The sequence below is a fragment of the Protomyctophum bolini genome (assembly GCF_963924005.1).
Source record: "Protomyctophum bolini genome assembly, chromosome: 7".
Taxonomy (NCBI): Eukaryota; Metazoa; Chordata; class Actinopteri; order Myctophiformes; family Myctophidae; genus Protomyctophum; species Protomyctophum bolini.
In genome coordinates, this window is record NC_137868.1 from 37,943,427 (window position 1) to 37,962,574 (window position 19,148).

The 19,148-nt window shown below is 42.7% G+C and overlaps 2 protein-coding genes across 7 annotated transcripts in view; both read left to right on the plus strand.

Annotated features, from left to right (window-relative positions):
* Positions 1-5,906, plus strand: part of kif13a (kinesin family member 13A) — a 74,681-nt gene extending 68,775 nt beyond the window's left edge. For 4 of the 6 annotated variants that reach the window (XM_080767670.1, XM_080767672.1, XM_080767675.1 and 1 more), the window contains 2 exons: positions 1,294-2,509; positions 3,510-5,906. In XM_080767670.1, the coding sequence (XP_080623796.1) occupies positions 1,294-2,509; positions 3,510-3,646 (1,353 nt within the window). In that variant the 3' untranslated portion in view covers positions 3,647-5,906. Of the gene's footprint in view, positions 1-1,290; positions 2,510-3,509 lie in introns of all 6 variants that reach the window. The other 2 variants (XM_080767671.1, XM_080767674.1) reach the window with 1 other exon arrangement.
* A 2,269-nt stretch (positions 5,907-8,175) lies between these two features.
* Positions 8,176-15,454, plus strand: LOC308318221 (RNA-binding protein 24-like). The gene is made up of 4 exons (XM_080767677.1): positions 8,176-8,537; positions 9,270-9,393; positions 10,029-10,083; positions 13,473-15,454. The coding sequence occupies exons 1-4, from the start codon at positions 8,367-8,369 to the stop codon at positions 13,849-13,851; spliced, it is 729 nt and encodes a 242-aa protein (XP_080623803.1). The 5' UTR covers positions 8,176-8,366; the 3' UTR covers positions 13,852-15,454.
* The last annotated feature ends 3,694 nt before the right edge of the window (positions 15,455-19,148 follow it).

Consider the following 19,148-nt stretch of genomic DNA (forward strand, 5'->3'; position numbering starts at 1 on the left):
TATACCAAGCTGGTTTTTGTCCTTTATGTTCAGGTTTCCGTACCGGCAAATGATGGAGACGGATATAATTGACTCAATAAATGCACTGTAGAACAGTTTCATTAGGGATTTATCGACCTGAAATTTGGCGAGCCTCCTCAAACAAAAGAGGTGTTGTTGGCCTTTCTTACACAGCAAATCACAGGAGGATGTTAGTAGGCTGGATAGAATTCCATTGACTTTTACCTCGTTTTTTCGTGTTTTTTTGGGGAGGGGGGTTCACCTTTATTACGATAGCACAGTGAACAGTAAGCGGGAAACACGGGAGAGACACGCAGCAAATTTGCAGCTGGGCTCGGGAACTGAACGCAGGACACGCAGTCTGGCATCAGAGCCTACAGAATGCTGTACGCGCCTTAACCACTCAGCTATCGGCGCCCTCCGTTGACATGATACTGGCACGTACATTTGTCTGCTATGCCTGCCACTAACCCCAGAGTTTACTACATCTGTAGTAGACACTTTTTCATCCACTAAGTGAGAAGATTACATTGTGAATGAATGGCAGTCAAAGCCCTACATCTACAGTATACATTATTAAACAGGGTTTAACTACTATCAACTAATACAAATGTGGTATTTCATTGGGTGAGACTCAGTTAAATTAGAAGTATTCTTGATGGGATATTAGTCTGAAGGACGTTTGTTCCTTATTAGGATCTTATTGCTGTCAGTTGGAAACCTTGTAGGTACTGTACAAAACCCTTAATTAATAGCAGTTAAAAACCTGTTTTCATTGGTTATCCACCTTGTGGGCTTATTTTTGGCATTCCGTTATAGGGAAACTTTAAAAAGGAAATGTAAAACATAAAAAAACGCCGTATGAGATAGGTCTTTAAGTGGGTAATTATTTGGAAAAACCAACATAGAAACATAAAAGTCACACCCGTGTGAAGTGAGGGGCGCTCTTATCATCAAACATCATCATACATCATCTCATTCCGTCCAATCACAATTCGCGTCCTCACTTTTGTCTTCAACGTTTGTGTTTTCACAGACCCTCAAAGCTGGACATAACTTTGAGACATAGCTCAAAAATAAATAATCATGGGCATACACGATTTCCATCCGACAGTGATAGTATAGTTTATCTCTCTTTGATCTTCAGCAATTACTTTTCAACTCCATATTCACAGCAGAAACAGTTATCTCTGTGTGTGTGTGTGTGTGTGTGTGTGTGTGTGTGTGTGTGTGTGTGTGTGTGTGTGTGTGTGTGCGTGTGTGCGTGTGTGCGCGTGCGCGTGGCGACAGCAGGACTCGGAGGATGAAGAGACCGACTTGGCCCTGAATCTGGGCCAGGGCTCTCGCGGCTACATCCCGGAGGACTTTGCCAACTTCGAGGTGTACAACGCCACCCTGGATGGTCAGGAAGGGGAGCTCTCCTCCCGCTCTGAGCTGAAGCCCGCTTCCTCTCTGCCCGGTGCCGGCGGTGGCGCGGGAGGGGACCGAGAGGTTCCTCGCAGCCCTACGGCCAGCAGCTGCACCAGTGGCTACTTCTCGCACAGCGTCTCCAACGCCACGCTCTCCGACATGCCGTTCAGCGCCAGCGAGAGCTCGGACCACATCAGCGCTGCCGCCACCGGGGGCCCCGAAAAGGACGATTCCCTCTCCTGTTCCGCAGAGAGAAGCGGCTGCTGTGCCCAGCTCAGGGGTAACATCCACCACCCTCCCTCCTCCTCCTCCTCTTCCTCCTCCTCCGGTTGTGGGGTCCACGGTCTTCCTGCCGCCCCGGCATCCTCTCCCTCGGTTGTTCCTAACAGCGGTGACAGCCGAGAACAGCGGCATGCCGCCCCCTGTGTTCTCAGCGTCAGCCAAGAGTTCTCTGACTTTAAAGGTGCCGACGACGGTATCGGAGAAGAAGGGGACCTGGCACACTTTGCAGAGGCCTGGCGACAGGAGGGTTCGGACTCGTCTATGGGGAAAGAGCTGAAAGAGGAGGCTGCGGAGATGCATGTCAATATCAACCAGCATGCCTGCGAGGAAGCCTCCGTTCTCAACACATCCATCCCCGGAAATGCCCCGGCTGCTGCTGTGTGCAACTGTCACCACGGGAAAGACGGTGCAGAGAGCGCAGCCGTCCCCTGCCCGACCACAGCGCCGGTTCAAGTCCCGGTCACCCCTCCAGCGTCGGGCCCAACCCCGACCTCGGCCCCAGTCACCACATCGGCTCCCGCCCCTCCCTCGTTGTCTTCCTCGGCTCAGCGAGGAGGAGGGGGGGAGCCTCCTATCCAGGAGCCGGCCCAGGGAGATCTGCCCCACGGGAGTCCCTGTCCCAGCCCTAACCCCAGCAGCGCAGAGCCCTCTGGGGACTCCAGTGGGGATGAGAACACACCCGTGGCCCAGCTGCCTGACTGGATGGCCCCTGGGGAGCAGGTGTGGGTGGGGAAGAGGAGAGGAATGGTCCATTACGTTGGAGGAGTGGAGTTTGCTAAGGGCATCTGGGTGGGGGTGACGCTGGACCTGGCTGTGGGTAGGTCTCTACATAATGCTGTATGATGTGAATATTGTGCATGTTATTGAATCTAATGTAATTATCCACTTCTTCCAGCTCTATTTTATACTTGCCACCAGGGTTAATGTTGTTAATGTTATAATAATAATAATAATAATAATTGGGGAAAAAATGGAAAATACCTAATAAAACATTATAAAAATTATAATAATAATAAAACTTTATTTGTATAGCACCTTTCATGACATGAGATTAAGCTCAAAGTGCTTTACAGAGCAATGGAGAAAGAAAGAAAAGAAAAGCAAGGCATAAACATTAAAAAACAAGAGCAGTAATGCAATACAGTGAGAACATTGTAAATTGTAAATTGACATGAATAACACAAAATTAAATGATCAATTAAAAGCAAGAGTGTAGAAGTGGGTCTTGAGCTGTGCTTTAAAAATGTCTACAGAGGCTGCCTGTCGAAGGTACAGTGGGAGTTTGTTCCACGCCGTCGGCCCGTAGAAGCAAAAAGCTGCTTCCCCGTATTTTTTTGATGCCATTTTTTTAGGCAAAGCAAGCAGGCCAGCAGTGGAAGACCTTAGGGGGCGGTTTGGGACATATTTAGGCAGGCAGTCATGTAGCTAGGAAGAATGTTAAAATAAATCCTAAAAACAACCGGAAGCCAGTGCAGTGAAGCTAAAACTGGAGTACGGTAATATGTTCTCTCATCTTAGTTTTAGTTAAAACTCTGGCTGCTGCATTTTGGACAAGTTGTAATCTGTCAGTTGGTCTTGGCGAAACAAATTGGCAAAACTTTTTTTTATCGGTCTTGGCAGTTGTACTACAGTATACGGGAGGGGCAATTTCAAACTCATTTTGGGTCACAGGCCTGATTGTGCAAAGTTTGACTGTTTTTTGTTTAGTTTTTTCAGTAGCCAATAATTTTCACATTATATATAATAATCACACTCATACTGTACATAGGACATACACAGTACACACCTCAAATCATTGGTGTCGTGTCTATCCATAGGTAAGCACAATGGGACTGTCCAAGGCAGAGTCTACTTCCGCTGTCCTCCGGGTCATGGAGTGTTCGTGAAGCCATCTCGTCTGACCAGAGGACCACCGTCTATGGAAACAGAACCCCACACCACTCTGATCCGTTAGAGAGGATCTCCTGCCTGGATCATGTGCTTGGGGTCCAACCAAGTTCAAGATGGCCTCCTCTCCCGCCGTCTCACTCAACTCTCGGAGCTGCTTTCAACTTGGAAGTGTTAATCTGACCTGTGCGATTCATGAAGGCATATCCTCATCCCTGGCCACAGAAAGATTCCCTATGCACATATCCGACTTTTCTACAGCGTTATTTTTTGATAGAGAAGTTCACTTTTAACCGCGAATTCCAGGTGAAATTATCCACAAACCTTTTATTCCTCCTTACAGTTGTGTCACAGAGAGATGTTGATGATTATGTCATATTTTTTTAAGACAATGGACCATCTGTTGAGTCTCAAAGCAGTGTAATCTGAGACATGAACATTAAGAATGTACTACTGTTAACATTGATATCGAAGTCATTATAAGACGTCAGGGGTAACCAAAGAATTAGAGTTCCTATCTGCTGTTATATAATTCTTATCTTTTTTTGTTTTGCTTATGTATGTGTAAAACATCAGTATATACACACACGTGCACGTGCACGTGTGTGTGTGTGTGTGTGTGTGTGTGCATGTGTGTGTGTGTGTGTGTGTGTGTGTGTGTGTGTGTGTGTGTGTGTACTGTATATGTATGTAAATACATACAGTATATACTGTGTGTGTCCGAGTGAAGCATAGTGCCATATTTTTATGACTAATGCCACATGGCTTCTTGAAACAAGAGGCAAATCTGAAAACCACAAATTGCTTTCAGCTTTTGGCTGTACAATCGTTTATCATGTCACCCACTAAATGTAAAATTATCTTATTGGAGTACTGTAACACTGTGGAAGGACAAGTAATCCCCAACTAAGCTCGGGACCGCTGCCATTGCTGTCTGAAAATGCTTGCACTGGAAAGGATTCTTGGAGAGTTGAGCCTCCTTTATACTTTGTCATACAACAGTGGCTTGCCGTTTATTTTGTTGAAAATCGGTTCTTTTCAGCGAGCGACGCGGTCGTACGATGAAGTATAAATCAGGCTTTATATTTTACATAGTCGTTTAGCTGATGCTCTTACGCAGAGCAACTTGGAGAGAGTGGGTATAGGATCGGTGTCTTGCTCAAGGGCACTTAGATGGGACAAATGGCTGCAGTTGAGCTTGAACCTGGACGTTTTCCATTATGGGACCACCATTCTATCCACGAGGACACCCTGCCACCCAGATCGCCGATTATTGCCCTCCATCTGGGACTAACGGAAACTATATCTATGTGCCTCTCTCGACGGTGGGTGCGTCCAACACTGTTATTAACATCAGTGCCGTGCCGGCACTAAGCGACACATCTAGAGGCCTAGCTGGTCATACTGATGACTGATTGCCTTATACTTTATTCATACTCAATTGTGCGCCGGTGTCTTGCACCGAAAATAGCCGATCTAGCACGCTTGTAGATCGGCTATTTTCGGTGCAAGACACGATGTGCAACTAAGAAGTATAAATCAGCTTACTGCCCTGTTTGTCTCTGATGACAGGCACATACACCACACTGCTCTATGGGCGCCGGGCGGTGTCATTTACCGCCGATATATTTTGGTGACTAGGGTTATAAACTATCCACGTGTATGGACTGGAGCCTGTGTGACGTGATGCCCACCCGGTGGCATTTAAAATGCCATCCAACCTCTTTGACTGACTTGACAACACGAAAGGATCGTGGAAAAGCGAGCGCTTTATTCTCCCGCTGCATTTTTGTATATGTTAACTTGACTAATGTGCAACATTCTCAAGTGTTTTTTTTTAAAGGGTACTTAAACAATGCCAACAAATTTGTTTTCCTACAAGCAGGACTGAAGGAACATGGGAGATACAGTGAAAGGATGATGTCAGTTTAGTGGAGATGCTGTCAAAATGGTTCAGCAAAGTCAGAAGTGGCCCCTCGGAGCTTCTATTTTTTATGGAAGTGGTGAACTGAACTGTGGATCTGATGTAGACATATATATATTTAAACAAATAGATATATATATATATAGTTAAATATATTCTTGCTGTAATTTTGAGTAAAAGAAAGAAACCCAAGACCTTACTTTAAAGAAGAGATGAAAGCTGCTCTCCCCTCACAAGGAGTTGTACATAGAAATGTATTTGAACATAGTCTTTACAATATTATAATGTACAGAATTGTATTTATAATGTATATCAACTGTTTTAAATTGGTACAAAGATGTTCTAGAATAGAACATTTACAATCTTAAAGCTGTTGTGCCATGTCTTCATTTAAGCCTGCTAAAGCTGCAATACATGTAGAACTTGTTAATGAATAAAATGTTATTTTATTATAATGATTAAATATAGGCTACAATACTAGCGCGGCCAGGGTTGGAGGTGGAGGTGGTGCATCTCCCAACTATTGCATTGGGAATTTAGACTGATGTTGCATGGGTTGTACTATAAGACACCACCTACTGGTTGACAAGTTGTACTGCATCAGTTGTAATTATGTCCGCATGGGCAGCCAACTAGGATGAGTGGCAGATGTTTGACAACTAAGATTTTAGATTGCAGCTCTAAATGTATGTGTAATTTCTAGAAGAAGAAACATTGACACTTGCACACAACTGTGGCTGTGCAAATGGGTATGTCGATACATGATAGACACATGACCTCTATAGCAGTAGTGCACAGTGTTCCTGGGCTGTTCTGTTCCTGTGACCTGTGAGAATGTCACCCCCATCATATGACAGTGTTTTCAATGTTAGAATTGCATGCGCTTAAAATATCTCTTGAGGGACATGACGACAGCAATGTTATTTTATTGGCTGTTTCTGTAAGACTTATGACTCAAGTTATGAATCATAAGTTATGATGAGTCCTTGACCCTGACTGTCTGGGTGTGCATTGATGGACTACACAGTGAGTCACTACTAGTCACAACACACATTTAATGTAGCCTATGTAGGCTAATTCATTGTCTGCAGAATATCCACATTGTATTCTGGGCCCCATATCACAATTCACTCCAATACTGGACGTTTTGATGCCTCCTGTCAACACGGCGCCCTACATCTAGTTCATTTTTGACCCCATATTAACCATTGTTTTAGGCTATTAAAGCCACTGTTTCACAAAAAAGCTAAACTTTTCATGAATTAAAAACAAAATTCATTGATTTTTCTCACGTGATCGGAAATAGGGGCCGATCGATCGTGTCATTTTAAATTGATTGGAATCGGATCGGGAGAAGAAAAACGTGCTCGGGACATCCCTAGTATAAATATTATATCCATATCATGATATTAGACTGGGTATTATTGGATATTGTACTATTGTGGATATGGCATAAGTGTATAAAAATATAAATATCGGATCGGGAAAATCGGTATCGGCAGATACCGGTACTCAAAATCAAATGATCATCACAATTGGATCGGGAGCAAAAAAACATGATTGGGAGTCGGGACATCCCTACATTTTTTCAATAATGTCATGACGAAACGAAAGAACAATCAAAGAACTTCCAGAAATTAGAACAAATTAATTGAATTAACAAATTAGAAAAGGTAGAAGATATTTTCACTAGTTTGGTCCCGGGCTGAAAAGTTTGGAAACCACTGCTCTAAGCTGTAGGCCTATTGTCCAGCTTTACGGTAAACAGCAAAGTGGTGGGATGTGTTTTTAGCACATCATGAACATCAACATGTACAGGTATTTATAGTGAGGTAGGTTGCCCCACATGCATGAAATACACACCGACAAGACTTCATAGTGGTATTGCTGAAGAAAATTCCAAAGGCTGCAGCAACGCTGCTATTGTGAGATTGATTGGGGAGTCAGCTGTTGACCCCATAATCACTTATATAAAGTAACACCTGTCACACTGTCTGTCTGTAAAACGGTTCAAGTAGGCTACTGCAGTGTTTGTCACACAGTGCACAAAATGATAGGTTAACAGCACCTGATTGAATAAAACACAGAAAGGTTGCATTGGCTAGAGCCATCTGTGATGGCTTGGGATCATTGTATGTCGTCTCTACATTAACAACAACAACAATAATGATACAGCATAAGAATACAATAAGAAGAATTATAATAGGCATAATAATAGCCTAATACTAACTTGTGATTTACCATGTACTCAAAGTTACTTTGCATAGGAAAAAGATAAATACAAAATGTCCAGGTTTTAATAATAATAATAATAATAATTATTATTATAATAATAATAAAAGAGAGTTTTTATTATGCTATTAACATTTGACACTTGTCTCGTGCATCGACTTGTCCAGCAACATGTGGCCGAGTCACTTTACTGACTGGTCCACTGGCCAAGTGTGACAGCCGGTGGATAGCACACACGCACACACACACACACACACACACACACACACACACACACACACACACACACACACACACACACACACACACACACACACACACACACACACACACACACACACACGCACACACACAACCCCCCCCCCCCCCCCCCCCCCCTTGGAGTAGAATGACTGGGACTGGGAGGAGTTCACAAAGTCCTGACGCCCCCCTGGGGAGCTGATCACACTGCGAGTGCTATAGGTTCATCCCAACAGGTGCTCGATCATTCTCACTTCTCTCTCCGGGGTTTAATACCAGTCAGTCTGCTCTGCTCTTCTAGGCACCACGCGCGTTTCCATCCGATTATTGTTATTATTGTTTATCATTCACACCGTAGAGAGAGGAATAATCCGACCACTACCACGCGCAAATGATGCACGCTGCACAGAAGGACACCACCTACACGAAGATCTTTGTAGGGGGTCTTCCGTACCACACGACGGATTCCAGTCTCAGGAAATACTTTGAGGTGTTCGGTGACATCGAAGAGGCCGTTGTCATCACGGATCGACAGACGGGCAAATCCAGAGGTTATGGATTCGTAAGTATAATAATAACACGGCGGCATGCTGTCTTTCGTTCGTTGTGGTGTCATTGTCATCAACGTTGCTTGTTGACTGTGTGTGTGCGAAGCCCGAGCAAGTTGATGGTGTCATTTGCATTGAATGGTAGGCTTACAGGCTATCAACAAATAAACTGGTCTACCAATTCACTGTCAGTGGTAGCAACAAAGTTAAATATAGACATGTCACATGTTGGTTGCAATTGGTTAAGTGAATATGGTGCATTAACTAAGGATAGTAAATGGCACTTTTAGTCTTTTACACAAGCAGAGCCTTGGAGCTATTATTAATTTAGAGCACTAATAATTTAGAGCACTGCTGCTGTTGAGAATAGGCTTAAATTGTCCTACATACCCTGCCTTTATTTTATATCTATTTGTTTATTTCAAATACTGACTCAGCAAATCATGGCCATTCCTGACTGACAATGTTCTTTCATAAGTTTTCTTGACCAAGACTATACTTGCCCATTAGCCTACCAGTGGTTCTCAAAGTGGACAGTCATGGTTCCTTGAGGGGGTTCCAAATGGATCCTTACAGGTCAGTAACTGGCCGCTATAATGGGGGAGGTCCTTTAAAATTAAAATAATGAGAACAACTGACCAAAATGGCCCATAATGTTGTTGGCATCAAGACCGCACTGCTAGTGTGAATTCACATTTAGACCGTAAAGTTGGATTGAGATCTATAATAATCTGTGCTTCTTCTAGGTGACTATGGCGGACCGGACCTCGGCTGACAGAGCTTGTAAGGACCCAAACCCTATCATTGATGGCAGGAAAGCCAATGTGAACCTGGCCTACCTCGGTGCCAAACCCAGGGTCATGCAGCAAGGTAAGAATCTTAACTGACATGCCGACATTGCCGGTGCCCGGTGGACAGTTCGTTCATTCAGAAGTCGCTCAATAAACAATAAACAGGTTCTGTGCGTTTCCTCTTCCGGTCCACAGCTTCCTTTGATTGGCTCGGCAGCGGACTTGAACCGGAAATGGATGGGTTTTGCCACCTTTTTGGAAACTCTGGGGCGGGCTACAGTTATGCACGGAACCAAAATAGTTGAGTACGGTTACACAATGGCTCAGTGGTTAGCACGTTTGGCACACAGGAAGGAAGAAGGCCTGAGGTTTGAACCTGACTGGGGCCTCTGTATGGAGTTTGCGTGTTCTCCCTGTGTTCCTCTGGGTTTTCCAGTATCAAGAAGATAACATAAACAATTATTTAGCGTTGGCTATTCAAAAACAGCAGATATAATGCAAGCTCACAGCGTGGCACTTTGTGCCCCACTTCGAGCTTGTACTGCTATTTTGGAACATTTTCGAAAGATCTTCAAAGTGTATTAATTAAAGAACTACCGAAGGTATTTCTAGAATGGGCCTCTGGTCTTAATGGAATAAAATAATCTCAAATGCATTAGTTGAGAGTATCGTACATGAATGAATGACCTCAACACAATCTCTGTCCCATTCCAGGTTTCTCCTTTGGTGTGCCTCAGATCCACCCAGCCTTCATCCAAAGACCCTATGGGTATGTGACACTGCACAACTTACACATTGTCCACAGCCCCCAAAAACATTTCTGTTGTCATTACTCTCTTTGTGTACTATTATTATATCAGTTAGTTCAAGGATGTCATATTGAAAGAAATGTAATATGTACTAGTAGCTTAGCTAGTCATCCCATGTTTTAAATCATTTTCTCTGTAGTGATATTTGTGTGAACAATATTGTTTGTAATAAAGGACCATACCACCTTTAATACAGTGCTCACAGCTCTGGGCCTCTGTGTATATCCTTTAACAGAAACCATGTTTCTGTTAGTGGTTTTATTTTTTAGATATCAGGTTTTCTCCATATTCATATTAAAATGTTATCAAACTAAACGGAATAATTGAGTTAATTTGGGCTAAATGTCAGTATGTGGTCAATGGACATTCAAATTTTGTTCATAAATCAACCTTTTCTCCAGGGACAAATTTCTGCTAGAAAGTTTTGACATTTTCAAATCAAGCCACGCTTAAAATGCATTGAATGAAACTGTAATATCTTAACTGAAAGTTTGTGTTGAAATACTTACCTATTTAAAGCAAGTCCCTACAGGTTGAATTTAATAATGTGCCAAAATGAACGAAATCCACTGGTTTCCCTTCATTTGTTTCTTTTCTTTTAATATAAATACTATGGTATACTTTGAAAACACGGTCACCAATAAAGCATACCGTGAGTTGTGGTCAATGGGTTTAGCCCACATGCTGACCACTGGTATGGTCCTTTACAAGTGTACGTTTGTTTTGTTTGTTTGTCTTTCAACGTCCACCCCCTTTAATCCTGAATGAGGACGTGTGATTGTGGATGTGTGACCCTCTGCTTGGTGGTGGTGATGACTGTGGAGTGTGGACGGACGTGAACATCAGGATTGACTCTCTGTTGTCTTATCTCTTTCTTGATCTGACAGGCTTAAAGGGTTAAAATAGCTGATGAAGGTACATGGTGGTGGTTTGAGGAATAGCTGAGTCTGCGTTGGGGCAGAACACTCTATAAGCTGTTACCTGTAACTGTGACATACTCAAACGAACATAAATGGTGACTAGATGCATGGGAGTCTATTTTTCTTTCAGTTTTATTTTTCAATAGTACATAGATTGGTGTGTGCCTTGTTTCCTGTATGAAGTGGTTTTCGGCTTAACTCGTGTGCTTATTTCTTCTTGCAGTGGGGGAGGTTGGGGGCAGACATTTTTTCCCTTTATTTTGTTTTGTGCAGACTTGGGAGTTTTGACAGGGAATCGTAACTCTGCCATTTTCAATGGTTGGTTGTGCTTTTAGCCTGCCGGGTCTTTTATTTTCCCAGTTTTCAGTTAACATCAAGTTGATTCTGTTTTGTTGTTGAGGGCGGGATGTGACCACTTACAGTGTGTCCATTTTATGATTTATCCCCGACAACAAAACTACCATTGGCTTGCATGCTGGAGTTCCGTTTCCTGTTTTAAGTTTTCCTTTGATTTACCAATGATGCTGTGTTGTTGTTTTTTTCCTTTTCATTAACCCATTGCTTTCACTCAATGCTTACCTTTACAGATATTGTACATTGAACATCTTTTATTCTGTGCAGACAGTGCCATTGTCGGTCTTCCATAGCTATCAGTTGTATGGCAAAGTGAGGCATGTGTGTGGCAGTGTAGAAAATGGAACCCAAGACAAGTAAATAGTTATCACCACAGTGATGAAGCTATTGTTCTGTAACAGAAGACAGGCCGACCTCCCCCTACTGTAAGTAACTGATAAGTTAAGCAGGGTGGGTATAGTCATCTGCTCACCACACTGTGTACTGGAGACGTTTAGTGCTCTCTCGGCAGCAGCAGCTGCTGACTACAATGATCTCTATGGCCTCTCAAATTCAGATGGAAAACGGGAGTCACTCAGCGTCGTCGTTAATAATGTATGTCCCAGACAGGGTCCGCTGCTCGCCTGTGGACAACAGGTGGGCTGAGCCATGTGCCCTGGAGACGGTTGGGTATATGCTGAGGATTATCCATGTGTTCCAGTGATTTACAAAGAACCTTTATTTAGCTGTGGACCTTTCACAACCACAAAATGTCCACCTCGTTTCATGTTATCGGGAGGGCTGTAGTCAGACCAGCTGTTCTAGCAGTGAAACTATCTCTCTCTCTCTCTCTCTCTCATTTCTCCATTTAGCATTTAGCCAATTTCTTGAACAGTCCAAACAGTGCTGTGTGGTTGCATATATATATATTTATATATAGGAAACAATATTTACAACAATAAGATTGTGCACAGGCTAGGTGACTAGGTAACAGAAGAAGGAAGGTAAAGCGATAAGGTCGTGGCGTGGGGACAGTGGATCACCACAGGCAGCCATTAGACTTGATGAGTGCCATGCCATGTGTTGCTACCGGAGAGATCAGCTTGTCCTTTTGGGATGACAAGGGGAGCAGAAAATAGCATGCCCCCAGCCTCTCTTGTCAGTCAAGTTGGCGTGTGTATGTCTGTGTGTTTGGGCAGGGGGGGAGGGTGTATATATGTGGAAGTTCAAGTAGCTCAGAGAGAACACATCTATGGAAAGATTTAAAACTCTCAACACCTGCCCCTCAACATATTTAACATAACGGCAGGGAACGGAATGCATTGGTGTAAATTGTGTAAAATCTACCCGGATAAACAGGCTTGTGTTTGTCCATTTATACCACACACTTTCTAGCTAACCCTTTCATTGCAAATCATTTTTTTCTGATACTGAACTTATTAGTTCAGTGAATTTTTGACACTATCTTGTCCAATTTAAGAGCACATTGACTACAGCCGACCCACTCACTTTGAAGTGTTATATTGATAGCACTAATTTTTGCATTCACTTACTCTTACACTGAGGTAGAGTCCCTCATTTTCCTGCAAAGCTCCTCTACTTCAGTTTTTGGTTGCGTTTAAGGATCTATTAACACGTGTGGGCATGCCTGTATGTGTGGTGTTGTTGTGACAGTATGTGGACTGGTATAAGCACAGTTTACATCCTTTCTTGATGTGTTGTGTTGTGTTGTGATGAGCTCGCATTGTGAGAAAAACAGTGTTCAGTCTTGTCAGCAGGGCCGGGCTGTCTCATTTTAATGCCACATTTAGATTCAAATGCTTATTTGTATATATTTATTTTACTTAAATTTCAAAGCTGCACTTTTCTGCTTTTATTTTAGTGTTCCTTCTCTAGGTAGGGCCTTTCGGTTGTTTTTTTTTAAAGAATGGATTTGCTGTGTTGTTGAACTGAGGACTGAGGTTGATGTACTTTGTGTGGCGCCTGCTTTGCAGTCTCCTCACTTTTCTCTCACTATTGTCACATTTGGTACCGGTCAGCGTTTTCCTCTGCCCTCCTGACCCTATACGTTGGTTCGCCCCATGTCTCCCCCGCAGGATCCCTGCCCACTACGTGTACCCGCAGAGCTTCATCCAGCCCAGTATGGGCAGTATGGGCATGCAGCTCGTCCAGCAGTCGGCCGCCACGGCGACGGCGGCGGCCGCTGCCTCCTCCCCGTACCTGGACTACACGGGCGCGGCCTACGCCCAGTACTCCGCCGCGGCCACGGCGGCCGCGGCGGCGGCCGCCTACGAGCAGTACCCGTACGCGGCCTCGCCGGCGCCCTCCGGGTACATGACCGCCGCGGGATACGGCTATGCCGTCCAGCAGCCCCTGGCCGGCGCCGCCACCCCTGGAGCCGCGGCGGCTGCGGCGGCCGCGGCCGCCTTTGGCCAGTACCAGCCTCAGCAGCTTCAGACGGACCGCATGCAGTAAGAAGGACCGCAACGGAAGAGTTGAGGCCGATTTACACAGCTTTTGTTTTTTCACTCGACAGAAAATGCTGTATATTCGGCCGGGAAAAAACTGTCACCCGACGACTACTTTTTTCCCGGTTGAAATACAGCATTTGTTATCGAGTGACGAAACATAAATTGGCTTAAGGAAAGTGGCGTCGGTTGGTTTGTGGTGGATTCGGGGTCCATTCAACCCCCCTCCCCCGCAGGACAATGTAGAAAAGAGGTGGAGGGCTGCAGGAGGAGTCATGTGATGGTCCTTGTTTTGTCGATGGCTGTCTGTTCCTGTGTTCATTACCCCACTCTCTACCAAAGAGCCTGGAACACCAGTATGACTGAATGTCACTATTCAATCAAAATCAGTATATTATGATTGTTTTGTTAAGTATTTAATATTTATTTGTCTGGAAAATATTTAAGAAATGGTTATTTAAAGTAGCCTCACTGAACCTCATAATATCAACTGTTAGTGAACTTTGTCTGTATGCTGCATTTCAATTTGTAAAAGGTTTTGGATGACATTTGGGAATGCATTCAAGTCTTATGATCAGTCCCCTCTGGTGCTTTGAAAACCAAATAGTACTTAATTTAAAATATCATACACATCATAAGAAACTTTATATCACTGAAGAATCTTCAGCATGTGATTGTCCGACCAGTGTTCTTTTGTGTCTTTTGGGGGGAAAACAGCTATGCAATTACCCAGAATGATCGAATGGTCAATGTTTTGTTAAACGTCTCGTCCTTTTGCTGCGTGTTGTAAAGGCATATTGACAAGCATGGTGCAGATTGGATATCTCCATGCCCATTAGCCCTCGGAGCAAGGCGTGCTGACAGTAGAGGCTGAAGCAACAGCTGAAGCATGATGAAAGCTCTCAATTTTCTCTGCTTTAAGCTGCACCTTGGCTATGTTTGACAGAAAGGGGCGTAGGATCACGCTTGAGCGTGAAACTTTTACATCTACTGTGCCTTTTTTAATGTTGATATCTGCATATTTATTATGAAGCCTTACAATTACGAACCTTTTTAAGGTGTGTACATGTTTTAATATGTACAGACACCTTTTATCTCTCCTGAATAATGAGACCACATGATACTGCAATTCTACTGAACAAGAGCATGTGTTGGAGATAAGACTTTACCAAGTATGAGTCTTTTGTGTTATTAATGAACAAAGAGTAAAAAAAGTAGCAATAAGTATTTTTGTCATCGTTTTCAATAACTACTTTTGTTATCTCAAATGGATTCTTTGATGTTGACTTTTTTATACTTGAACTGTTAAAAAGGAACATTTTTTGAAAAGATGTTATTGTTAAGAATGGCATTTGATGTCATTTTACATTGAATGTGTCAGTGAAAGGGCATCACTTATTTTACCTTGCATTTTAAAATGCACGATTCAAAATATTGCAATCCTTTAGGTTGAATAAAAGGAATTTTACCTTCAGATCCGGTGAGTTGTATCTTCTGTTATTGGTAGAATGTTTTTGGTTGTTTTTTTATGTCCTGAAACTACTCTTTTCAAGGTTTATAAATGTTGAACTGAGCAGTAAGTGGCGTGAAATTAAACATGATTTCATTGATTTTATTTTGTCCAATTCATAATATTAAAATTACACAAATGTGGAACAAATGATGATGAATGTCAGCTTACAGCTAAACGCAACACAATAAGCAGAGTAGTACTAGACAGTGAAATAAAGTAAATACATGAATGAAGATCGGTAGTACTAAAGATGTACTTTATTTATAAAAGTTAAGAGAAGCCAACATGTTTCGACTCTTAACAGAGTCTTCATCCGGGCTAGTTGTGCTACTATCGCCGCCTTGTCTTTAGTATTCTAGTCCCACTGATCTTTGAAGCACCAGCCTACTTTACATTATTCTTTTTGAGTGGTGCAACCACTCCTATAGACAGCTATGTGTGTCCATGGGTCTGTCCCTTAGCTTTGTTGGTTTTCACCATTTCTCAACCGTTTTGAATGCAGGGTGGCTTGCCGGAAATGTCCCGGTCCGGCCCGGCCCCTGGGCGCATTCCTGGGTGTCTGGATGTTCCTGGGACCCCCACACGGTAACTGTCATTTCTCAACCGTCCCCCTGGGCGCATTCATGGGGGTTTGGATGTTCTGGAGACCCCCCGGGGACCTCTGGGGACCCCCACACGGTAACTGTCATTTCTCAACCGTTTCGGATGCGGGGCGGCTCACCGGAAACGGCCCTGCCCCCTGGGCGCATTCATGGGGGTCTGGATGTTCTGGGGACCCCCCGGGGAACCCTACACGGAGTTGCACCACTCACTTCACACGGGTGTGATTTTTTTTCACCTTCATCGAGCACCTGGTTTCTTTTCTAGGGTGGCTGTGACTCGGGAGGTAGAGCAGGTCGTCCAATGATCCCTGGGTCGGCGGTTCGAATCCCGGCTCCTCCTGTCCACATGTCGAAGTGTCCTTGGGCAAGACTCTGAACCCTACATTGCCTCCAATCAGTTGGTAAGTTTGCCACCATTGGTGTGTGAATCTGGGAAGTGAGGACGCTGGCGTCGACAGTTCGCCACTTCACCAATAATGTATGAATGAATGAACCATTGTAAAGCGCTTTGAGCACTTGGTAAAGCGCTATAAAAATGAAATTAATTTGAAGATTGGTAGTAATTGCTGGTGGGATCCAGCTAATGACATGAGAACAAGTTCACAGAAAGTACTGGCTGATGGGGTTAGAACAGCTGAGTAAACCAGGTGGTAAAATAATGAATGTTCCCTTTTCCTAAACTCTGACAACTGTTCAGAGGACTATGGAGTCTGGTGTGGTGGGATCAGCAACTGTAGGCTACTGGCTACACACAAGCACACACAAACGCATACAAGCTGCAACAGCTGAAATGGAGAAATGAACAAGCAGAGCGTTGAGAAACAATGTTTTAAGCCTGATTTTAAAAGAGGTAGGTTATATCTGCGTCTGAGAAATAACTAAAAATTAACATTGGCTCAACTAAATGTTCTAAAAATGAAGTGAGTAGTAGGCCTATGTTAAAACAAACTTTAAAAGTGTCAGGAGTTTGAATCCGACTCCTCTCTTGTCTTGAATCTCTGCCCTTAGTTTCCTGTCTCTGTCAGTATGACTGAATTTTGAAAGCATAAAAATGTCCCCCAATTTTTTTTAATCACTCACAGTGGTGCAAAGTAGTAACTAAGTACATTTACTCAACTTTACTTAAGTGCCATGTGTTTTACTTTAGTGGAGAATTTACAAATTTCAAGGCTACTTTTAATTCTACTCCACTGCATCTCAGAGGCAAATATTGTAGCCCCTGCTTTTACTTACGCCTACTTTGTAGATTTTGATTGAAAACATATACTATACAAACATACACTATACTACTTTGGCTATTTAAAAATAGCCGATCGGCTATTTTAAAAGGATTGTATAAATTTGGAAACTTGTGCCTACGTTTTGTGTAATGCATACTTTTGGTACTATATTTTGATGCCAAATACTTTTGTAGGCCTACTTTTACTCAGTACATTCTTTAATACCTGACTTGTACTTTAAACAGAGTATGTATACATGGTGAAGTGCATGCTATTAATACTTTTACTCAATAAAAAAAGAGTATCCTACTGTACGTAATTCAGATGGATGCCATTATCATAGTCATAGTGAACGAAAACAGAAGGAATTCAACAGGTGTAACTTTTTGTCAAAATCCTCCACTAGATGGCAGCTGTGGTATGCTTTCATTTTTGTTTGGACAATTCTGCATACACAGTAGGTACACAGTAGGTTTACAGTGTAAACCTACTGTGTATGTTACACACAAACAATTAATCTTGGTTCGACAATTAATCTTCGACAATGAATCTTCCCCCTCAAATTAGGGAAGGCGAAAATTGTGCTCACGGTTGCTTCACCTCAGTTTTCCAGCAATACTAATGTGTAAATAAACAGAGTGTGCCATCATGGGCCGTGGTACAGTCATATTCCATTGATAGGTCTACATTTGTTTAAATTAAAAGCAATAGCTTTACTAAGAATAACAGAGCGACTGTGATATATGAATTTACCTGCAATATATATATTTTTTATCGTTATTTGTTAATATTTTATGTCTTTCTGTTTCAATCTTTGACTTTGGTTGTTGAACACTGAACCTCATAGGCCCTCGTGTGTTTACTTGGAGTAATTACAAATATAGAACACTTGATAGCCAGGGAATATTATCAGAAGAATGTCCAATCTGGGAATAAATGTTATGAGGTCTGATTATCACATTTAGGCTATGGCCGTTTTTAGCCCAAGGAGTGTCCTAATGGATTCAGAATCATGAAAGCCCCCTAGTTTGACCTGTCAAAATGAAAAATGAATTTCAGCAGCGGTCACAGATTATCCTATATCTCCTTGGTAAGAAATGTATTCCCAGATGTTATTAATATCCTCTGACTTGAGGAGTTTTACAAAGAATTTAAATAATTGTATAGGGGGAAAAGTACAGAGTGCTCAGGGGTCCAAAGGTTGTGGGCCCTCTGAAAGGTTGGGCCAACGGAGACCCACAATTGTGTGTGACTTTTGATTGAATCGTGTGAAGAATGTAGGCTATTTGTTTTTTACAGTTTTCTACTAGAAGTCATAGATTCTTTGCAGTCCAAATCCAATAATGGCCGTAAACCCCAAATGAATACGCAACAATTAATTTAATGTGTGGTAGGATATAACAATATTAGTAAATATAATGTATCTTCCAGAGAGGCTGATTGGATAGACTGACTGTCTGAAGTATATTATTCACATATTTATTTTTCACAAAATGTTGCCACGTGTATAGATATGGTGATAGAATGGTGAGTCATATAATACTGCATGCCTCTCCCTGCTTGTGTAGAAACATCTGATCACCAGTTTGGATAAAAGGGTGTTCCTTGAATCCTTGTTGACTTTACAGTGATTGAGAAATAGAGACTAGACTGGTTTGAACTATGAATGCAGTTACCGGTAGTTCCCTTTCAGATATCCACCTAGGGTTAAAATCCACTGCCTCCCTGACAGTTCTAGCTGTCCTGAACGTTGTGAACTAGTAAATCAATTATTTTCAAAATAATGTAGACAAACACAATAGTTATAGAAAGACACAAACCTCATCCAAGATGAGATAGATAGGACGTATCTTTTCCTTTACCTGACCACTTTCATCTGTCTCACTGGCACAGGTTAATGGTTAATGGATAATGGTTAATCTGAAACCTATCATATTAATCAATATTACACTATGCCCTTTACACTACT

Excerpts from the sequence above, each read along its gene's own strand:
- LOC308318221 (XM_080767677.1), top strand. The coding sequence starts at position 8,367 with ATGATGCACGCTGCACAGAAGGACACCACCTACACGAAGATCTTTGTA. Across the intron at positions 8,538-9,269 it reads AATCCAGAGGTTATGGATTC|GTGACTATGGCGGACCGGAC; the intron begins GTAAGTATAATA and ends TGCTTCTTCTAG. Across the intron at positions 9,394-10,028 it reads ACCCAGGGTCATGCAGCAAG|GTTTCTCCTTTGGTGTGCCT; the intron begins GTAAGAATCTTA and ends GTCCCATTCCAG.